A 22,122-nucleotide genomic window follows, 5' to 3' on the forward strand; every position below is an offset into this window, starting at 1 on the left:
CATATCATTAGTTATTAGCTATTCTATTGCCTTAACTGAGGAGGAAGGGGGAACAGATACGAGGAAAAAAGAAAGGGCTGACAGTGAAGTAGTTTTGGAGCTGCTATCAAATAAAATGTTATTGAGTAATACAAATGGATCATATGATTTGAAGTATTGTATTGAAGTTAACTGTATGGAAGTAATTGTTTTATTAAACCTTGTATCATCTTCTTATATTAGGGCAATGTTAAAGTGAGTGTGTGCTCTGTTCTCATTCATGTGTTGAAATAAACAATAGATGTCAGCCCTTAAGTTAATTTAAACATTGGTAGTGGTAAACGTTTGTACCATAGGGGCCCTATTATGCTTTTTTGGGTTTTCCTTTTCCTGTAGTGTGTTATAAAGGTTGTTGTGCATGTAAATGGTTCCAGTTTCTCACCAACACAACCTCCCCCAACGCCCCCTGCCTGAAGCGCCTACATTGGACTCCAACACATTGTACATGACTAGGGGAGAAACCTCTCTAAGCTGTTGAATAATGACAACAGAGCCAGCCAGCTAAAAAATCAAAGCAGACTGGTAAACATGTCACAGTAATGTTTACCAGAATATGTGTATTATAGGGCCCCTTTTGTTGCTGATGCTTCAAATATCCAGGTCCAAATAGGCTAAAGGAAAGTGACATTCCCAAGTCTGTAGACACATGCTCAAGGCTGATCCCTCACAAGTACTGTCCCTTAAACTGTTACTGAGAAGCCTATAATCTTTAACTTCAATCACCAGTGTTAAAGTGACAGATTCACAAGACCAGAGTAAAACCCTGCCTGCTACACCCTTTCGTCACTGCCACGCAGGTGAAAGGCAGGAGCTGTAAGAGTGAGTGGCTGTTTGTTTGTTCTGAGCAAACAGAGACCAGCAGCATCAGGGAGTTCAGTTTATATTCAGTAGAAAACCTGACTGTACTTTAAGAGCGTGGCCGTGTTCTCACCTGCAGTGTGCTACGATGGGCCCAGCGTCAGGTGGGTTGAGAAACTTGACCTGTCGTATGAAGCCGAGAAGTCCGGTGGCGTAGCAGGGAACGCCGTGGTCTGGCCAGCTGGTGAAGTGAAACTGACGGAGTTCACGGATCTCATGATGACCCTTCTGAAAAAAACAAGAGACCCGTTACACCTCAGTTTCAAATTGTACAATGGCAATTCCACAAAATTTCGTGTCTTGATGGTGACAAATGCACGGAACTCACAAATCTCATCACGGCCCTTTTGGGAGAGACTGACAAAAAGACATATCACGGTTCAGCAGACTAATTTACAGCAGGGATTTTAGGAATCCTGAGGCCACTCTGTGTCTTCGGCTTCAGATGGAAAATAAATCGATCTGGTGGATGTCAGGAAGGCACTTTGTGCCACTTTAGGGAATGGGGGACAGGAAGACTTATCGTGGCTCATTTGCCTAATTTACAGGAGAGATTTGAGGAAACTGATGGCCATTTTGGCTCCACAAAAAAAGATTAATTGATTTCACAAATCTCATGATGGCCCTTTTGGGGAAGGCTTACAGGGAGAAACGCCATGGATCAGTTAAGCTGCATATTTTACAGATTGTAGATATTTAACAGTCATTTCAGCATCTTTCTGTTTGAATTCTAAGACATCACAAGAACTGAAAAGACATAAGCAATCTACAAAATATTGTTTTTATAAAATTCTTGAATAACATAGAAAGCCGGATATTCTTTCGTTCTGAGAAGCTATTTTTTAAGGCGTGAAACTGTTAGGGGGAAAAGGGAGCTTTTAAGGACCCAAATAAAAAATAAATTGGACACCATTTATTGAGACTCTTTTCCAAGGGAGATACAGAAACAGACATTTTGTTTCATAGCAATGGAGATAATATGAAATGAGATGAACTGAGATGAACAAGCACCAGTTATAGCTATCTAAGAGATAGCATCTTATAATTTTAATGAAGAACTTCCAAAACATAAAGAGCTGTTAAATGCTTTCCTTTCTCACTATGGGGATGCTATTAAAAAATTGATGATGTGATGCGTCATAGATATCAGTTACTTCTCATTTCCTTAGGTCACAGACATAATGCCTCAATGTTGTTTGCCCTAATCAATCAACAAAAATACTTCTAGATTACAGTGAATGCGGTGGTCATACATGCCCTAAAACAAATAAAAAACATATAAATATATGGAGAGAGATAGATAGTCTGATAAGAATCGAGCCAATGATTCAAATTCCTCTATATTAACAATATATCATATTGTAGCTTGCTGTCTATTAAAGTGACCCTATATCTAATCGAAAGGCAAGACTGGAGATTCATTTGACTTCCCTGAACATCTTGGGAAGGTTGAAACTTTTTCAATATGTAAAATTACATGAAGGTATAGGACCAGTTTGCCACAAAGTTTTCAGGGAGGTTTGGGCTAAAGGACATCCAATACTGCCAATATTAGACCTGTCAACAGAAAGTCTCTAAACTTTGACGGCGTACGCCACTGTGTTAATGTCAGATAACTGCACCTCAGCAGCCTCAGGGCTGAGAGGTCTTACTTCTAACTTCCTACTCAGAATTCTGACCTGCATCTCTCCGCACAAGATGTTACCAACGTGACACATCTCAGGAATGCAGCACAAGATATGCAAGACCATACTTTCTGCATCCAGTGGTTCAATTTTTCTCCCAAACTCAACTGCTTCTGCTGCTACTGCTTAAATAATTCAAATCAATCGATCCCATTAAAGTGTTGACAGCTAAACAAGGCTTAAATGAAGAGGGACATGCCCCCCTCAGTTCAGTTTAAGTAAAGAACAGGAAACTTTTGCAGCTCCCATTCTGCTTCTGATAAGCTACGGTTGTAGTGCATCATTTCTTTTCACATATGAAGAACTGTGAAGTAGGGACAACGTAAGGGAAGAAAAGACAAATTGAGAGGTCAAGTATGAGGCTGTGAGTGGGAAGGATCAAAGGGCAAATACACTGAGCGAGGAAAAGTGGAGGTGTGTTCAAGGATGAAGAAACATGTGATGGGAAATGGTGAGAGAAAGATAGAGGAAAAGTTAGACTGACAATGAGAGTGAGAGAGGAGCTGAGACCGAGAGAAGGAAAATAAAACTACACAGTCATTTGATAACTGGACCTCCCATTAATTTGTTCTCTTTGATGTTGAAATTACTTTCCTAAATCGATGGCTTGCGGTCCAAGAAGGCCAGGCCTTAAACACAGGACTGGCGGAAAAATAGCTAAAACAATAACATTAAGTTGCTTGACATGTTGGAAATCTGTTAAATATATAGGAGCATTTTTAAGTCTTTCTACTGTGTGAAAAGATAACAATCTAGGTTGCTGCTAATGGCTTTCTTTAAATATCATTTTATACAAGACTCGTTGGCCGACAAAAAAAACACACGCTGTTTAATTCATTATTTTTTAAAATGCAAATACAAAACCACAAATGAGCCTATGGACTATAAAGTTGCCAACTGTCACTGTCACTGGAAAACCAAACTAAATTGTGAGTTTTATTGGCTTATTTTTAAAGTGTTATTGCATGATTCCTTCGGATATTATTGCTCATGTGATGTAAGCTAGCTACAGTGGCTAACGGGGATAAAATTGTCTTTTTATTCAACGTTTTTTAATAAATGCTGCGCATGTTTCGTCAAGTTGGTGAATATATTTTTTAATTTGCAGGTGTTTTAGCACAATTGTGTTTTGGGATTACTGAAGCTGCAGAGCATTTCTCCTAATGGAAGTGTTTGGGTCGTTGGAGCAAGTTTGAGCCTGCATGTCGATTGATTGACAAACCATATATATCCTGCAGTGGATATACCTCCTGATTAAGCTATTACAGTTTTTACCTTTAAGAGAGCTTGAGGTACATTTTCCCTGGTTCTATTCCACGTTGTTATTTTCTTGTCTTAGCAGCAAATGTTTTTTGTTATGAGTCCCTCATGTCATACATACATAAACATATATAAACATATTTGGTTGATTTTCATTCGAGAAATCCAAGAGTTTCAGGCATATATACAGTAGCTCTGGAAATAAATAAGACACCACTTAAAAAATCAGTTTCTTTGGTGTAACTGGCTGTTAACCTTTATCCAAAATTCCCCCCAAAAAATGTTATAATTAAGAGAATTTATCTGCAGAAAATGAAATCGGCAATGGTCTCTTCATTTTTTTCCTTGAGCTGTAAATACACTACTTTTTAATGCTGTATTGTCCTTATTCTCTTGAGTTTCTGGAACAACTTGTGATGACTGAACGAGCGAGGAGTTCAGCATCTTCCTCAAGGTCACTCTGACAAAACGCAAGGCTTCATTCTCAGCTGAGAGATGAACTCATGACCTGGTAGCTGTTGTAGATAATTAACCACAAGATCACCCTGCCATTGGTGAAGCATTTCAGTAGCAAAAGTATATGAACGTGTTGTCATGTTTATTCACCTACTAGCTTCAGTATAAATCCAACAAACCAACTCATGCAGAAGATGAAGAATATAACAAGAACGTGCTGCAATTTGCTTGCAAACCTTGAAAAGTGAAGAATAAATGTGAACATGACATAACTAAAGAGACCTAGTGGAAAGAACAAAGCTACTAACCACTGCTAACTTAGTCTTTTTAGCATCACAGTTGCTTTTGTCTCCAACTCATCTAGACGCCTAACACCTGCCTGGATATCAACTGGCTGTAAAGTCGTGAACAACAATTTATCCGTGAACCTCCAATCAATCAAAATATAATCCAAATGACTAGACTGGATCTTTAAATTGAAAATGTTTGACAGATTTGTGGAAAATAATGATCCCCATGAGGCCATTAGGCCCACCAGTGGTTTCAACTCAAACTGAAAACTCAAGTTAAATTAGAACAGGAGGACCCGGTTTTCAATCACAAGTGAACATGGTCAGGAGGTGTTTGGAGTTCTTGGCATTGTGTCAGACAAATGTTGTTTCACAGACTTCAGGGAGCGTTCCTCCAGTTTGACAGCCTGTTTTACACATCTCTCAAGCCATCTGCCCAATGCGCGTATGTGCTGGTCCTCAAGCTGTAATTGTTTGCTGGTAGATCTGTGCCCACTGCTGAGTCCGGCTCAGTTTGGTCTCCACTGTGGCTACCAATTGTTTGGTTTCTCCGTTCTCGGTGCCATAGACCAGATTACTCCTCTGCTGTTTTGGAGTTGGTCCATCGGGTACACTAAGCCCTGTTGCAGTTTCTTGTAGCGTTCTAAAGTACTGGGAAACTGTGTTTAGAACAAATCCTTCAAAAACGCTCTTACACTCCAGCTACATGTGGGACTGAAAGCTGAGTTCTGTTTGTTTAATGACCGTTGTCTGATAGAACTGCTTTCACATTTAGAAAAAGGCCTCAACAGGATGACCACATCTTGATAAAATCAGGATAATTCATAGATTTTTCCACTTTTTTTCCTTGGATCTAGTGTCAGTAGATACATGGAAGCAAATATATAGCGCTTTCTTGCTTAACATGTTTTAACTAATGGACAAATTGATTTACAATTTGCCTCATTTGTGTATTTGCTAAAGCTCCTCCTCAACCCCCATGATGCCATGCACTTGAAGAGGCCCTATTATGCTTTTTAGGGGTTTCTCTTTCCTGTAGTGTGTTATTTAGGTTTTTGTTCATGTAAATGGTCTCCAAAGGCTAAAATCCCTCAGTTTCATGTTGAAAAGAGGTGCTGCAGCACAGGCAGTTTGAGAAAAACAAAGCACTTTTTGAACATTACAGCATGTAATATGTCACAGGATAGCCACTAAATACAAATATGAATGAGGAGCATAATAGGGCCTGTTTTAGTTATACAGTACATCTTTTTTAATCGATATTCTTATACTTACAACCTTGTACACTCACCTACTGTTTGACAAATTCTCAATCATGTATGTTTCTTTAAATCTTGCCTATCTCTAATTTTGTCTCTCTTTTTCTTTATTTTCCCCCTATCTTTCTCTCACACATGCTTGTACGCAGATTTTTCCTTTTGTTTGAGCCTCACTCTGCCGCCCTTGGTTAATCCCCTCGGACGTGCCATTAATAAAGCTTTTCATTAAGATCCTGTTATTACTCACTGCAATTAAAGCCATTTAACTGTGATGCAGGAGCTGTATACTCTCTCTCTATGCCCCCCTTTGTGTTGCTTTCTCTTTGTTCTCCACACTCACTCTCTCTCACACACACACACAGTCACAGAACCTACTGTAGTTTCAAGATGGACAATTTTGTACTACCGAGTTTGTGCGTCTGGTGTGTACTTGAACCTATTAATGCATTCTGCAAAATGACAGGCATTTCAAAGTCAGCTTTCCTTTGAATTTTAAAGTGGTTGTGCACACACACACACGCGCACACGCACGCACGCATGCACGCACGCACGCACGCACGCACACACACACACACACACAACACACACACACACACATACACACACACACACACACACACACACACACACACTCAGAGGTGGTATGGATTAATGGCTTGCTAAACGAGCTGACAGCGAGGACTTGAAGACTCGTCTTCATAAGCTGCTTTCGCACGAGTGAAGGGGGAAGGAAATACAGGATGTGGGAGAAAGAATGTGAGAAAATGACACCGGCAGAGAAGTGCAATATTTACGTTTTTTTAAGTGTCGGATACTAGTTGCAAATCAGTAAAAAAGAGACATGCATGAAAGCAAACTAAAATGAATTAGCAACAGAAAAATAAGTAGAAAATCAAATGGTGAAAATAACACAGATATAACCTGAAAGAGGAAAGTCTTTGAAGGGGGGGGGTTGAGACAGAAGACGATGTAAACAAAGAATGGCTGTACAATCAAAGATTTGATTTTGTCTCTTATTGTGAAAAGTGTTTCTGCCGTGTTGTTTCCTGGCATCAAAACAATGATGGAACATTTTTCCACTTGTACTTGTTTGTTTCATCTAGAATCCCTCCTGCCTGATTATAATGGCCCCATTTCACTTTTGAACCTTTTCTCAAACTGTGAGAAACAAACAAGAACCAATTCCTTCTTGCTTCCAATCATATATTATAATATAGAAATACAAGTTTGGGGTTGAGAAAGAAGAGAAGAAATAGGTAACATGAGGGTCATTTAACAACAAAGAGAATATGACAGGGTTTAAATTCTATATTGGGTTTCTGAAATGTTCTGAAAACCAGACTCACAAAAGGTTGATTTAACAGGCAAACACGTTGAAATCCTGTGTAAAAACATATATATATCAACAGCTGCATGATTTTGTGATACCAGGAAATATTTAAACATTAAATTCCCATTTGCTTATTCACGAAGGAGGATTAGGGCCAAGTGGGAATATTTTTTTGAGAACAGACCAAAAGTGAATTCAATTCTGAGAGTAAAGTTAGATTTCTGAGAAGAAAAAAATATATCTGAAATGTGTCTTTTGTTGTGGAATTTTGACCTATTTCTTGGAATGCTTACTTACTGAATCTTAGAATTCAGACTTTTTTCACTAGATTTTGACTTTAATCATGGAATTGTACTTACTTTTCTGACTTTAAATTGGGATGAAAATAAATCGCATAGCCCTAATCCTCTTATGTACTTGTAAACTACTGGTAGAGTTGATTTTTTGCAATGCCGAATGCAAAAATAACCATTTATTTATTACCACCTTTAGGAGTGAAGATCCCTACACTATAAGTCACATTGTTATTTTTAGTTTTGAAGTTATCTCATTGTTTACCTTTTGGACGGTGAATGTCCTGATGACGTATTCAGCCAGCGGTTCAGTTTCTATCAGGGTCACCTTGATGTCTCCATAAACCTCCGTCTCATCTGGCCAGTAACGCACACACTTCACCTGGAAAAAAAACATTTGCATTTATACGATGTAGCAGAGGTGGGACCAAGACACTGTTTGGCAAGTCACAAGTCAGTCCCAAGTCTTAGCAGTCGAGTCCAAGTCAAGTCCAAAGTAAAGACAGACAAGGGCAAGTCGAGTCCAAGTCCGAGTCACATCAAAGCCAAGTCGAGTCCAAGTCCCGATCTTTTTCAAGTCCTGAACAAGTCATCATGTACTCTTCACTTAATATTGCAATTATTAGAGTATCGATCATCATTTTAACATATCAATCTAGTCTACAGTCTAACTTTATAAATACAGATTGAAATATGTTCAATGTTTCTGTATTGAATGCTTTTACGATTATACACATGTGCCCTAATACCTTCAAAATATCTCAGAGAAGAAGTGAGAGTGAATATTGGGTTTGAATTGTATTAGCACGGAAGGCACCAATGTGACCATGAAGTTAGTAAAGCGCCTTGACCAGTGAGGCACGAGCTGAGTGGATTTCTGAAAGCAGTGCTTGAGCATGTTACACTACGTAAACATTTGTGTGTTAGGGAGAGAGAGAGAGAGAGAGAGAGAGAGAGAGAGAGAGAGAGAGAGAGAGAGAGAGAGAGAGAGAGAGAGAGAGAACTAACGTGCCACAGCAATAAGAAGGTTGTTTTTTCATGCAGACCGGACGGACAGCTCTCGACTAGGCTTCCCTTCTGCGGCGCAATTGCATCTTTTCCGTAGGTGAAATCCGGGAAAATCGTGAATATTGATGAGGGGAAAACCGAGGATTATCCAATCACGTTGGTTAAATCCCTGATCCAATCCAAAAAGGCCAAAATCCGCCACATGATTGCATCGCTCACGCTTGCCTGCCGTCTCTCGCACTTTACGTCTTCGGGGCTTCGCAAGTTCGCATTGCAGGGAAGGATGTCCATGATCAGGAAATGTAGTTTTTGACTCGAGACATGTCAAGTCATTACAAGTTAAAGAGGCAAAGTCCGAGTCAATTCTTGAGTTAATAGTATTCAAGTCCAAGTCGAGTCGCATGTCATGCCGAATTTGAGTCTGAAAATTAAAGTCTGACTCGAGTCCAAGTCATGTGACTCAAGTTCACATGTCTGCAATGTATTAAAATAAGTATTACAAGCCAGTCATGATCACCCGATGAGAGAGATTATTGAGAGCATTACCACTGACACACCCATAAGCCTCAAGCCACCTTACCAGAAATACACATACAAAATTAAAGCAAAAGTCTAGTTTGAACACAGGGAGGAGATCTTAGTTGGTAAATATGTGGGTAGTCGACTTGTGAAAAACTAAAATAAAGTCTCCATATATTTATCTAGGAAAACATCTAATAAATCCTTTCCAAAGGCATAATCATAACCTGTTTTTGCCACAATTCTTTGTTCTGAAATGTTCTAAAAGCCAAAGGTAAATCCCATCAGCTTTTGGTCGAGCTAGCCCTTGTGATGCTTTTTCCAAGTTTGCCATGATCCTCACTGCATCCCTCTATTTGGCCTCTTCATCAAACACATTAACACATATTTTGTAATATAACAACTTGGATGACAAACTCACCCTGCCCACCTCAACCAGGTTGGTAACCATGACGATAGAGGCCGAGTTTTCCTGCCAGACCATCCTCCAGAAATCCCTCACTGTCTCCTGCATGGGCCCTGACACACACAAACACACACACATACGACCCAAGTTAGATGCATATGCATACCGACAGACACACCAACAGAGCACATGCATATGAACAGTATTTATGTTTAAACACACTCATTAAGTAAAAATAAGTCAGCACTGATAGCGCAAACCTAAACAAACACACACATGAACAGAGAAAAGCACACACACACACACACACACACACACACACACACACACACACACACACACACACACACACACACTCACACGCTATCAATCCCAGATAGTGGTTCTGGGGTTTGAGGTAATGGGGTCTTAAATTTGTCAGGGGGATTTTATACGGCGGTTTAGATTTAGGAGGTTGTGGTAATAGCCTCCCAAACCGAGAGGACGACATTTACCAGGTGGCTGCTATACACACACACACACACACACACACACACACACACACACACACACACACACACACACACACACACACACACACACACACACACACACACACACACACACACACACACACACACAGTCTTCTCTCTCACACACACATTATGTCAGCTTAATTACCTTGTGTGGCAATGTAATGTCTGGGTCTGTGGTACCCCTGTGAGACAGAAAAAAGGGAAGCATAAAATAAGAAACTCTCCATATTTACGTCATCCGCCATATTTCTCTTCCCATATTTCTACGTTTGGAGGCACTATACGCACATTTACCATGTCAATTCACTGTTTGTCATTATGCTCTTGTCTATTTATTGTCTTTAATGTTGATTATGCCAAATATATATATATATATATATATATTGTTTTGTGAGTTCTGCCCCACTTTCATCTTTTTTTCCCAGATGGGTAAAGTACTAAAATTGCAATTTATATCAACATTGTAACTCCTTGCTTATTCATTACATCACCTTCTTACTTCCATCTCAGTTTGTCTAACAGCCCTCAAATCTTTCTTTGTACTGTTTTACTTCTAAACTGTTATGTTGATCTCTTTGCCTGCTTGTCTTATTCCACTAAATCCATCTTTTCCTCACTTTTCCATTTGTTTTATTTTGACACTCCACCCTTATTCTCCTGGTGAAATGATTGCTTACTATTTCTTCTTTTTAAATTATCCACCTCCTTCACTCTTTATCCTTCTTCCTCTGCCTCTCAATCAATTTCTGCTTCCCTTTCGGTCTACTTCCAACTTCCTTTTCTCAACCTCACTTTTCATCACTGTATTCTTCTTTTTCTCGCTCCTCTCTTCTGTGGTGTCCTCCCATGTTTTAATTTGTCCCATCTCCCTCTCCAGACACTGCACTCCTCAGAGAAGCTCAAACTCAAGGTTGTTCTCCGAATAAATATCAAATTAAATAATAGAGGAGAGATTAAAAAGCGACTCCTGATTCTCCCCCTCTTGTCCCTGCACAGCCCTCCCCACCAACACCTCCCTATGAGACTGATAACCTTGTTGAGATGAAAACATTTATCACGTTCATATTGTCATTAAGAGCACGTTATGAATATCTGCACCGAGGGAATTCATTGTTTTCGGGTTACAATTCTTCAATACTCCCCCGCTCTTTTTTTCCTCAAGTAATAAATGGTGTCTGTGGAGACTGATTGAAAATAAGCATTATGTACCAAATTCATTAAGACTATTATTACAGCAGTCCGCTGTGAGAGAGAGATTAGATTGATAAGTTGAGCACAAAGGGCAAAGAGAGATGAGGGTGAAAGGGAAGGAAGACAAGAGGGAAAACAGTGGGAAGGTGATGGACAAATGAAACTGAAGAAGTGAGGAGAGAACACGTATTAAAGGGAGAAGCGGAATGGGAGGAACGCAGAAAAATATGAAATTCAAGTGCTGATGATTTTCTCAGCATCCATTTTTCTTTTATTGGGTGGGGTCCTTTCGTTATCACAACCTTTGCTAAAGGCCTCAGCGTGAGTGCACATCTCCTTGGAAAGAATGTTGTCTATATGTTGGTGTTCATGTTGCTTTGTAGGGAGGAACATGAACGCAGTGCGAAGTCTGTTGGCTTGGGAAGTGGAAGGTCAACGGTTCAATACCCCAAAAGACCAAGTGCAACCGAGGTGTCCCTGAGCAAGGCACCGTTCCCTACACTGCTCCCTGGGTGCCGTACATACAGTATGGCAGCCCACTGCTCCTAACACTCAGGATGGGTCAAATGCAGAATGTGAATGTCCCCTCTGTCGGACCATTAACGGTTCCTTCTTCTTTTTGTAGAATTTTAGAGAATCTGACGCTATCTTTTTTTTTTTTTTGTTGGCATTACATGAAAGATTGTTGAGAACCACCTGGATCCATCTTTGTTTTCCTTTTCTATATACATTCAAATGACCATTTATCACTTTTTTAACCATACACAAAACATATTGCACATCTGTCTGTCCCAAGGATTCTTTCATTATTTCCCCATTAGTTTTTTTCTTGTATGTGTGGGGGGTCTAAGGACAGAGGGTGTTGTATGCTGTACACATTTTGAATCCCCCAGAGGCAAATGTGTAATATGTGATATAGGGCTGAATAAATAACATTTGATTAAAGATTGATTTTGTAATCTGGGGCTGTGTTATTGGCTACCACCTTGTTCAACCATATATTTACATAAAATATTTGTTGCATGGGCATTCTCAACTGCTTCTTTTTTTTAAGAATATGTATATAAAGGTTCAAGGTACTCTAACAGAGAGCATTATGGGCACAAATTGTCTGTTGAAGGGATTTTTTGTTATTGTTTCTGTGTATGTCTCCAATACAAATAGCTAAACTTTCATTTACTGCATGTGACAATGTGCGCATATGTATTTCTATCTTTGTAAAGACCAATTAGTTTAAGACGTCCAAAGTGAGGACAGATTGACAATTGAGGACTATTGATGGGTTGGTGTTAGGGGTAATGTTAGACTATTACTATTTGATTAGAGTTCCTGTTTCTCAAAAGCATTGATGTACAAATGTGTCTGTGTGTGGAAACACTCACATCAATATAATTGGCGTTGATGTAGTCAGAATGGGGGTCTCCGTCCAGCAGCTGCAGTCGGACTCTGGTGTGATCGTCTGTGGGGTCAGATAGCACAAAAATACAACAGGCCTAAAGTTACATTTACCCACAGATCGGAGCAGCTAACTGAGTGGAGGGGGAACCGGCTACAGTAACTAACCAGGCCCAGGGTTAGAAGACTGTCTGAATCAGAATATGAATATTGAAAGAAGAACGTTTCCCTTCCAATCACCACGGTTCTCATGCATTATGCCAGTCCTGTTGTATTAGCAAACTCTTGGTTGAGCCTCATGCCACTTCGACACTAGAAGCCGCGGTTCAAGTTCTGTCTCCTACCTACAGTGGTTTGTATTATCATAAAGACACCCAACAAGAGGGTTTAGCCAAACCATAACCACAGGCATACCACACAAAGAGACCAGAAAAAAAACTGACCAACTCATCCTATAATCACAGATTCTGGCAGATTCTTTGTAAATGACTTTCCCTTAACTAAGAATATCATGTAATTATACTTCCTTCGGCCTCAGCTCCCTTCAAAAGAGCTGCATGGGCAAGAGAAAAACCTTTTGTACTGGAATCCAGAAAACTGATTTAAATCAAATAATATTTGAATGTCAGCACAATGAAACACTGCTCTTTATATAATCTGCCTCTCTGAACAAACACTAGTTTATTTGCTACCAAATGAGACACAATCAAAGCCTTTCAACAGTGTTGAACACTCTGAAAAAAAAACTCTTTGATGAATTTCTCTATTTTCATACTGGTTATTTTTTTTAAACGTGCTTTGTCTTCCAGGTCTGCTCACAAGTAAAGGTTCACTTAAACTGGCTTACTGGCAACCTCTGCACTCTGCCACCTCTTCTATCTGCATGTGGTTCTTTGTCGTTGTATATCCTCTGTTCATGTATGTCCTGTCTGTGTGTGGAATGTGTGTTAACACCCGAGTGGAAGAACAATTTCCCGGATAAATAAAGTATTTCTTCTTATTTTTCATTCACTTCGCTCTCGGGTGATACTTACTTCAAAAAGTGAGTGACAATTTAAGAAAATCAGAAGCAGACACTTTTGCTTCAATCTTGCTGGATGTTTTAAAGCACTGAGAGCGCTTAGAACCAAAGTATAAAAATATATATATTGTATGTTTTGGCAAAAGTGCACCCCACTTCAAACTGATTCATAATATTTCATTTGCAACAAACCGTCACGATCTGCACTGCCGACAAGCATGCATATTCTTTCAAATAAAGCATTGCAGAGTAAAAGTACAACCAGGACAGAAGAAATCTTAACTTAATGTTTAAAAATAACTGTGAAAGTAATGATTTAAAAAATGATATAGAAACCAGAGCAATGAGCACACTGAAAAGAAAACTTTTCCACAATGACTATATGAGTATAATTACCATATTTATTGACGTGGGGAACAAACTCAATGGTGGAAGCCATTGTCAAAGTACATGTCCATAAAAGTAGTTCTGCTTTTTCCCTTTCTGGCTGATTATCAATTATTTTGTTCTGTACTATAATAACCATCCATAGTATTAGGACGCATGTGGGGACAATTATGTCTAATGGCAGGCCGGTGATTTTGTTAAATCGTAACGTAGCAACAGCATGTAATTGCAGATGAAGTGAACATGCTTTAGTGTGATTATCTCTATTTTTCTAGTCTTTTTCTTTCTTATGTTGACATGCTCCAGTTCACCCCATCTCAGGTTAATTCCCTGAGAAGTATGAGAGGGGAGAAAGGTGAACAGGAGATGATCTGAAGAAAAGAAAAAGAGTATAGCAGGAAAGAGGTAAAAAAAATAGCAGAAATTGTCAGGGTATAAGGTGATATGAGGAAACGCGGTATTGGGCTAGGAGAAAGTGGGAGGGGAACTGGCAAAAGACTGGTAGAAATAACAAAGGATCGCCCTTTTCTCTCTTTGAAGTCACATAAATGCATATGAATGTGATTAACGCAATTCTACAGCGGGTGGAGCGCTTACAGCAAGAAAACAGCTAATGGACCACGGTTAGCTGCCAGTCTTTCTGAACTGTGAGAGCAGTGCTGTAGATTTCTCATTTATATATTAATCTAACGCCTTTGTTTGAAGATTTTCTACCTACTGAAATTCATCAGTCAGTATAACAGAAGCTAATTGAATGCTGAACAGGTGTCGGGCTTACAGCTTTATCGTGCAGATTGTCTTACAGGCAGGATTGAAGCCTTAGATATATCTAAATCAAACAGAAATACTGCATTCAAATCAACACTTTCATGTGAGACGAGCAACGATGACTCTATGTTTAAAATGGGGATAATCATTTTGTCGAGTAAGTGTTAACATTTTATGTTAATGGTGAATATCTTAGAACTGATGTGTGATTATTCTATTCATGGTGGGTACAAACTGGCTTTTGGTGGAGTAAAACCAAATCAGAAGTAGAAGCGGAAAACTGACTTTAAGGTCAAATTTCACACTTTTACCTTTAAATAAACAATAGATATATACAACATACAATACTGAAGCAGACAACTGTGGGATCCAGTATAAACATGCTGATAACTACTAGAACTATCTAGAACTATCTACGGTCAAATAGGATCTTTCTCAACTGTATCCATTGGCCAATGAGATTTGGCACAAAAGCTCTAACAAGTGGACTTCTTCAAGATGTTTTTGGCAAATATGTATCCAGGTCCCAGGCAGGTTTCTGGCGCCATGGTTGTTGACACTGCTGATGCTGAAGTCTGCTCTGGCACCTTCTTTGAAATCACAGAGTCACGAAGACCATTAGCGGCTTGGTCGACGATGTTCGGGATGTTATAATTTAAGTCCAAAGTGTCCCAACAGGAATTTCAGCCAACATGATCCCTCTATGTTAGAAAAAAAAATGTGCAAACCAAAATATGTACTGTGTAGTCTGACTCTAGTTCTCTTTATTCTGGGCAACTCTGAAGCAAGTATCCTAAAAGCCAGATACACGCCTCCTTCAGTTCCTTTTCCAGGAAGTACCGCTGAAAAGAATCAACATCTAAATCACTTTTTCGGTCACAAAATGAACAGAACTTGCTCCATTGGCACTGAATAATATCAGTGAACATGATTCCTTAATGCGGAAAAGCTGCATCTAATACAGAGTCTTCCTGTGAATCCCTTCCTTGATTATCATTTGTAAGATCACCTTGAGGAGAATCATTTGTGCCGCTTCTATCAGACTACCGTAATTTTCCAGCTCTGGCTGAGAGGCAACAATGATGGCAGCATGACTCCACTCTGCTGGTACAAGATACTGTCATCAGCTATCAGCTCACCCACACTCTTTCTCACAACTCACACACTAACCATCTCCCTCTCATGCACACACACTCGCACCAACACATTCCCCGCATGTAAAAACAAACACAACAGGAGTTAGTATGCCATCCTTCTGCTAGTTTTATTTTCTTCTCTTCTCATTTTCCTTCTCTTCCTCCCTTTCCCATCTAATTCTGTCCCCGCCTGGACTCTCCTCATCATCAGTTCTGTTCTCTGCCTTGTCTTACTTCATTTAATTTTTCCTCCTCCTGCTCTCCTCCTCTCTTTGCCCCATACTGTCTCGCTCCTTCAGACAGCAGTAATTACACGGTGCTAGTGTCAGAGGCTGTCATAACACGAGAGACACCGATTTGAGGCTGGTGGGGGGGAGGGGCCCTTTCCACTTCTCTCTGCCCAAGGAGGGGAGCTTATAATTGGGCTAAGTTAGCAGGAGGTACTGGCTTGCAAACACTGCAGATCTGGACACAGGCCACAAGTTTGAAGGGGGCTGACAGTGTGTGTGTGTGTGTGTGTGTGTGTGTGTGTGTGTGTGTGTGTGTGTGTGTGTGTGTGTGTGTGTGTGTGTGTGTGTGTGTGTGTGTGTGTGTGTGTGTGTGTGTGTGTGTGTGCGTGCGTGCGTGCATGTGCGTGCGTGCGTGTGTGTGTGTGTGTGTGTGCACAACCAAGCCAAAGCAGAGCTGCACTGAACAAAGAAGTCGAGAATTAAAGTATAGAAGTCTATGAAAAATTGTTTACTTCTTCCCACTTGATTTATAAAACCCTTTTGCAGTGTCTTCCAATCATAAATGTTATTGTTATGAGCATGTTATATGTTGGTCCCCAATAATTGTCTATTTTAGCATTCTGCTGTCCCCTGCTGCATCCTTTTGTGTCACTTCTGGTTGCAAAAAATCAAGATAGCTACAGCCAAAATAATACAGAAATCAATGATCGTATTCAACAAACCAATCGGTGACACCAAGGTGACCACGTCCACTACTTTATAAGTCGCACTATAAACTATATTATTATATATTATTGTAGTGTAAAAGTATAGAAGTCTATGACATTTTTTTCCTCCTACTTCTGACTTGATTTATTACTGCCCCAGTAATCCTTTTACTAGATGATTTATGCTCTCGGTAAATAGTTTTAACTCATCTTCAATTTTTAAATTATGGTTCCATTAGGAGTAAACAAGAGCATAAAACAGCAGATATTTCAGGGTGTGGTTACTTTTATGAATGCCGCATTTCGATTAGTAACACTTTAGAGGAACTACTTTAACCTTACTTATCAAAGCCATCCTCAATTTACACCTTACATATAAGTCCTAAACTACTCTCCTTAAATGAAATTAGTTTAGATGTCTGTAGTCATATCCCAAATAACTAGATCTGTAACCAGGGATCTGGATCTATAGAGCTGATGTGTGCACTCATGTTGGCGTCTGTAGTCCTGGAGTAACAACAAAGTCATCAGAAGCTGCGGTGTTCAAGGGCGAAGGGTTACGGTCCCATTACCCATTAATGAGCTCTTCTCCTCTGCTGAGTATCCCTTTCCTCATAACCCTGCAACCTCCCTCCCACGCCCCTCTCCTCTCATCTCTCTGCTTTTCCATTTTATCTCCCTGGGTCTAGTCATTTCTTTTCAAATCCTCTTCTACCTCAAGTCTTGTCATTACCCCGGCAGCTACTGTAAAAGTTTTGTTGGGGAGAACTTGTTTACGTTTGGGGTCCAGAAGAGGCCAGACAATATAGACCTCAGTGGTTTTATCTGGGAAAGATTTGCAGGGGCAGCCAAATGCAGCAGGGAGCTGCAATTTGGATCAGATCATATTGTATGTACTAATAGTCTGAACAAGGCTCAAATAAATGAGATGGAGCCATCAGAGCCTAATGACTGCTGTCGTACCACAACAGTAAACAGGATCAAAGATCATGTTGAGGCTTCTTTTTACCAACAAAAAGAACCAACCTGACTGAAACATTTTTAATTGGAGCAGGGCATAATCTATGGAGTCATTCTGCTTCACTTCCATGAATGTACTGCCGTTGTACTGCTTTATAAGTCCAGTGTCGACCCTAAATTGTTCCTGCTTGATGAACCAAAAAGACATTTAAAAAAGTACTTAGGTTATATAATGCTGAAATCCTCCACTGAAAACAGTACTAATGAAATTCTCCAGCCCCACATGGCCCAACTCGGATCTTATTTAGAAATGTAAATTATCCTCGACCTTTACTTATCACAGACCAGCAGAGCTTTTTGCTTTTCCTGCAAATCTGTATCTCAGCTATTTCCTTTATTGCCTCCCAACTATCATAGGATTGAACATTTTACATCCATCCTACAAGGGGATGGTTTCTTTCTACATATATTTAGGCTAGTTGCCTGAGATTTGTATTATCCTTAAATTAAATAAAACATACTTAAAAGGATCCCTAGTATGCTTTCCCTTTCCTCTAGCGTATTATATAGGTTTTAGTGCATGTAAATGGTCTGCAAAAGCTACAATCCCAACGTTCCCTCCAGAAGTGGTTTTTCTGTCCAAATTTAACACTCGCGATTGTATTGGCTAGCGTTCCAACACATTGTATGTGACAGGCTGTGGGTTTGGGAACAGTGCAACTCCAGTGGCGTATTGTTTTCTTAGTTTTTGAGTGTGCTGGACAACATATTTGCTAGGTTATTGATATCAAAAACCCTTTCCAACCTCCTACAAATATATTATGGTCACTTGAGCTATCAGGCGGTTAGAACCTATACTTACTGCCTCTTTATTGTCTTTCCAGCTGCCGGCAAAGACCAGTAAAGTGTAACAGAGCTTGCTGTTTCAGAGAGTAGGATTAAATGCTTCAATATAACCATTAGGTTTTATATTACAAGCCAGAGAGAGAGACTAGTTCAGATTATAGGAGATGCCTGCTACTAAAATACTGTATCACGCACACGCTTTCTAAATGATATTTCCTTCCTCCTTGCTTCGTCTTTTATTCCCAGCAGTAATGATGGAGGTTAAAAGATCATTGGCACTCAGTGGTCTAGAATATAGAGTGCAATGTTGTCGCCTTAGAGGCATTTGATGATGGTTTGGCCTCATAAAGCACATGTATTTACACTTAAATGTAGAGAAACATAAGAAATGAAGGTTTAAAATACTACCTAGCACCCTAATATGACACGTGCCTCATTAACTTGACGCTTTAAAAAGACATAACTGTTACATGTCGACATAAACAGATGGAGCTGGCACTTCACAGAGACGGAAAAAAAACGCCAGCAGAAGCAAGTTGAAAGTGCTGAACAAGATGTTTTACACTTCTATCTTCTTTCCCTCTCTTCTCCTCCTCTCCCTGCTCCCCTCGCCTCCTTTACAGTCGCCACTAAGCAGGGATTGTGTCTGTCACAGATATACTTAATCAGTTAACTCCCCACGGAGCTCAACTCACTCACGTCACACACTCCGCCATCAGCCCGGCTCAAGGCATTAGGGAATTTAATAGCATGTGTGATTGAACATAAGTGTGTGAGTGTGTGCAGCATTGAGTAGTGTGTAAGTGTGTTAAAGTGTGTCTTCTTCCCTTGCTCGTATGTTCTGGAACATTTTCAAGAAGTCCTTCTGCAAGGTTTGTGTGTTTGCGTATTTGAAAGTGTTTTTTTAATGTTCAAGCGTTGTGTGTGTTCCAGTGTCAACAACTATGTTTACATGTATGTGTGGTGTCTGTGTTACTTGGATTATCTACATGCATATGTGTGTGTGTGTGTGTGTGTGTGTGTGTGTGTGTGTGTGTGTGTGTGTGTGTGTGTGTGTGTGTGTGTGTGTGTGTGTGTGTGTGTGTGTGTGTGTGTGTGTGTGTGTTTTTGTGTGTGTTAGTGTGTAATAGCGCCCTGCAGCGGATGTGTCAAACAACTCGACTTATGCACACAAACACTCACACCTCAAGAAGTGTTAAGGCTGATGGGAGCAAAACAGAAAGGGGTCAACACAAACATAAAGACACATACCTAGACATATCTTTATTCATAGCCGCAATTTCTATATGTTACGTTATTTATTTTAAACAGTTTATCATGATTGGAAAACCCTAATCATGATAAATGTTAAAACTCTTTAAAATAAATAACCCCATTCCTGTGGTGTGTTATATACATTTTTGTGCATGTAAATGGTTTGCAAAGGATAAAATCCCTGTGTTGCCCACTAGGGCAAGTTACATACATTTGTCCCAGAAACATTTACAATCCTCTCATACACTTGAGTTTGACAAAAAGACTGAAACTTCTTCAGAAGAACAGCTACCTCTGCTTTTAACCCACAATCTCCTCCATTCTACATCATCACACAGGGCCTGGATACGACTCATCATGGTGATACCAGAAAGGAAAAGTTTTCAGTCGGCATGTTCACCTACATAAAGATCAAAGTAGGAGAGACCAAGGGATTCATTCTTTTTTTTCCTACACTTTCTGTATGAAACACTTCATAGCTTAATGACTCTGTGCTCATAAGAAACATATCCTGTTAGCTCTTTTTACAGCAAATCATTTTCTTTCCCGTTGAACAATTGACTCTCTCTTCTTATTAGTGTCCTACTTCTGATCATCGGAGGAACTTCCTCTCTTCAGTGTAATGGCAGTAAGTGTTTGCCTGCAGCAGGCCATTCACACGGCAGACAGGGAAGAATAACTTATCTGCATATAAGTGGTGGTCTGATAGCACTCATTAGGTTTGAGGAGTGAATTAGTCAAGCCGAGCTCAGCTTGTTCCTTTATGTCATGTTTGCATTTAAAACGCAGAAACCCTAAATGATTCTCTGACAAAAGCAGCTGCAGGATCCACTCTGGTTACTGGAGTCATTTAGGGATGATATCACCACTAATGTAATATAAAATACAAATGGATTAGATTGTAGTTCAAGGTACTCTGTTTTAGTTCAACTCCTCATGTTTACATACACATTTTTATTATATTCATTTTTAATTTTTTTCTTGGGACATTTTGATTTATCAGATTTTTTTCTTCCAAATTTCTTTTTTTTTGTATAATAAATTGGAACGATTGTCACAAAGAAAATTCCATAAATAAAGGATTCCACTTTTTATTCTGGTTTCTTAGAAAAAAGATATTATATACTGCATTACAATATGAACATTTTTATTTTAACAACTTATGTTTGTATACATGTTTTTATCCTATTTTATTTTATTTATTTTTCTTATCGGACATTTTAACTTCTGATGATTGTATTTAGAATGTATTATTATTATTATTTAAATTAAACCAATTTTCCTGAGGATTAAATCTTCTGATTCTGTAGAATCCGTTGAATGTTCACTTTTTAAGTATAGCTTCCTATGTTTATTTACTTTTTGTATTTCTTTGTATTTTGTCTTACTTCAACTTTCACTGTATTTTTTAAAATAAAATTATTTAATGGAGCAATGTCATTAAACCCATTTCCCCTGGGGTAAATAAAGTATTCAGATTCTTAATTGGTTCCCGCATTAATATAATATATAACGGAGATGTTTAATATTGCAGTATGTGCACATTTTTACTTTGAATGTGTATGCTTATATAAATAAAACTTATTCTATCAGTGGGTCTTTTGGAAATATTTGGATAGCAGTACATTTCATTAATTCTGAGTCATTCATCAACAATCACTTATCTCACACTGCTAATGATCACAGCCCGTCATTACCGAATATCAACGAAGTTCCAATTGACAACCCCCTGGAGTTTTACAAACATGAAATATAATCACTTCAAATCATCCACCTTGTAATTAAAACTACAATCATTACTCCACCGCCTCCCTCCACCGCCTGACGCCTTTATTTTCTGGCGATAAACAACCATTTTAAAAAATCAGCCTTCAGAATTCTGCATGTGTGATTATTACCGTGTCTTTGTTACCCCCAATCGCGTCTAAAGAGGAATAATGATTAACAGCAATCACCGTCAACGGTATCAATAATGCCACCGCTAGCGATAAAAATCAGCCTCATTATCGCCATTATCTGTGAACCCCCCCATGGTGAGAGCTGCAACAGAAACTATACCATCATCTGAGGCGGGAGGCTGAACACATAATCAGTCTTTCCTTGAGAGTTCTGTTTGTCTCCATGTTTGTCACTTTACACAAGAAGATCTGTTCTTTGATTGTGGTTTCTACTCCGCATTTCTAATAAAGCAAATGAATGTGTTAGATATAGAGATGATTGTTCTATCATTAAACAAGATACAGTCTTATTTTTATTTACACAAGCTTAAACCATTCTCATAAAATATCTATTAAGAAAGCTATTCAAGA

The 22,122-nt window shown here is 39.2% G+C and overlaps 1 protein-coding gene across 1 annotated transcript in view; it reads right to left on the minus strand.

Annotated features, from left to right (window-relative positions):
- Nucleotides 1-22,122, minus strand: part of ptprt (protein tyrosine phosphatase receptor type T) — a 293,754-nt gene that overhangs the window by 14,675 nt on the left and 256,957 nt on the right. The window contains exons 25-29 of the mRNA XM_063910759.1: nucleotides 12,492-12,577; nucleotides 10,064-10,100; nucleotides 9,419-9,516; nucleotides 7,736-7,852; nucleotides 971-1,125 (exon numbers count right to left, since the gene is read on the minus strand). Coding sequence (XP_063766829.1) covers nucleotides 971-1,125; nucleotides 7,736-7,852; nucleotides 9,419-9,516; nucleotides 10,064-10,100; nucleotides 12,492-12,577 — 493 coding nt within the window. The remainder of the gene's footprint in view (nucleotides 1-970; nucleotides 1,126-7,735; nucleotides 7,853-9,418; nucleotides 9,517-10,063; nucleotides 10,101-12,491; nucleotides 12,578-22,122) is intronic.

This window comes from Eleginops maclovinus, chromosome 20, assembly GCF_036324505.1.
Source record: "Eleginops maclovinus isolate JMC-PN-2008 ecotype Puerto Natales chromosome 20, JC_Emac_rtc_rv5, whole genome shotgun sequence".
NCBI lineage: Eukaryota > Metazoa > Chordata > Actinopteri > Perciformes > Eleginopidae > Eleginops > Eleginops maclovinus.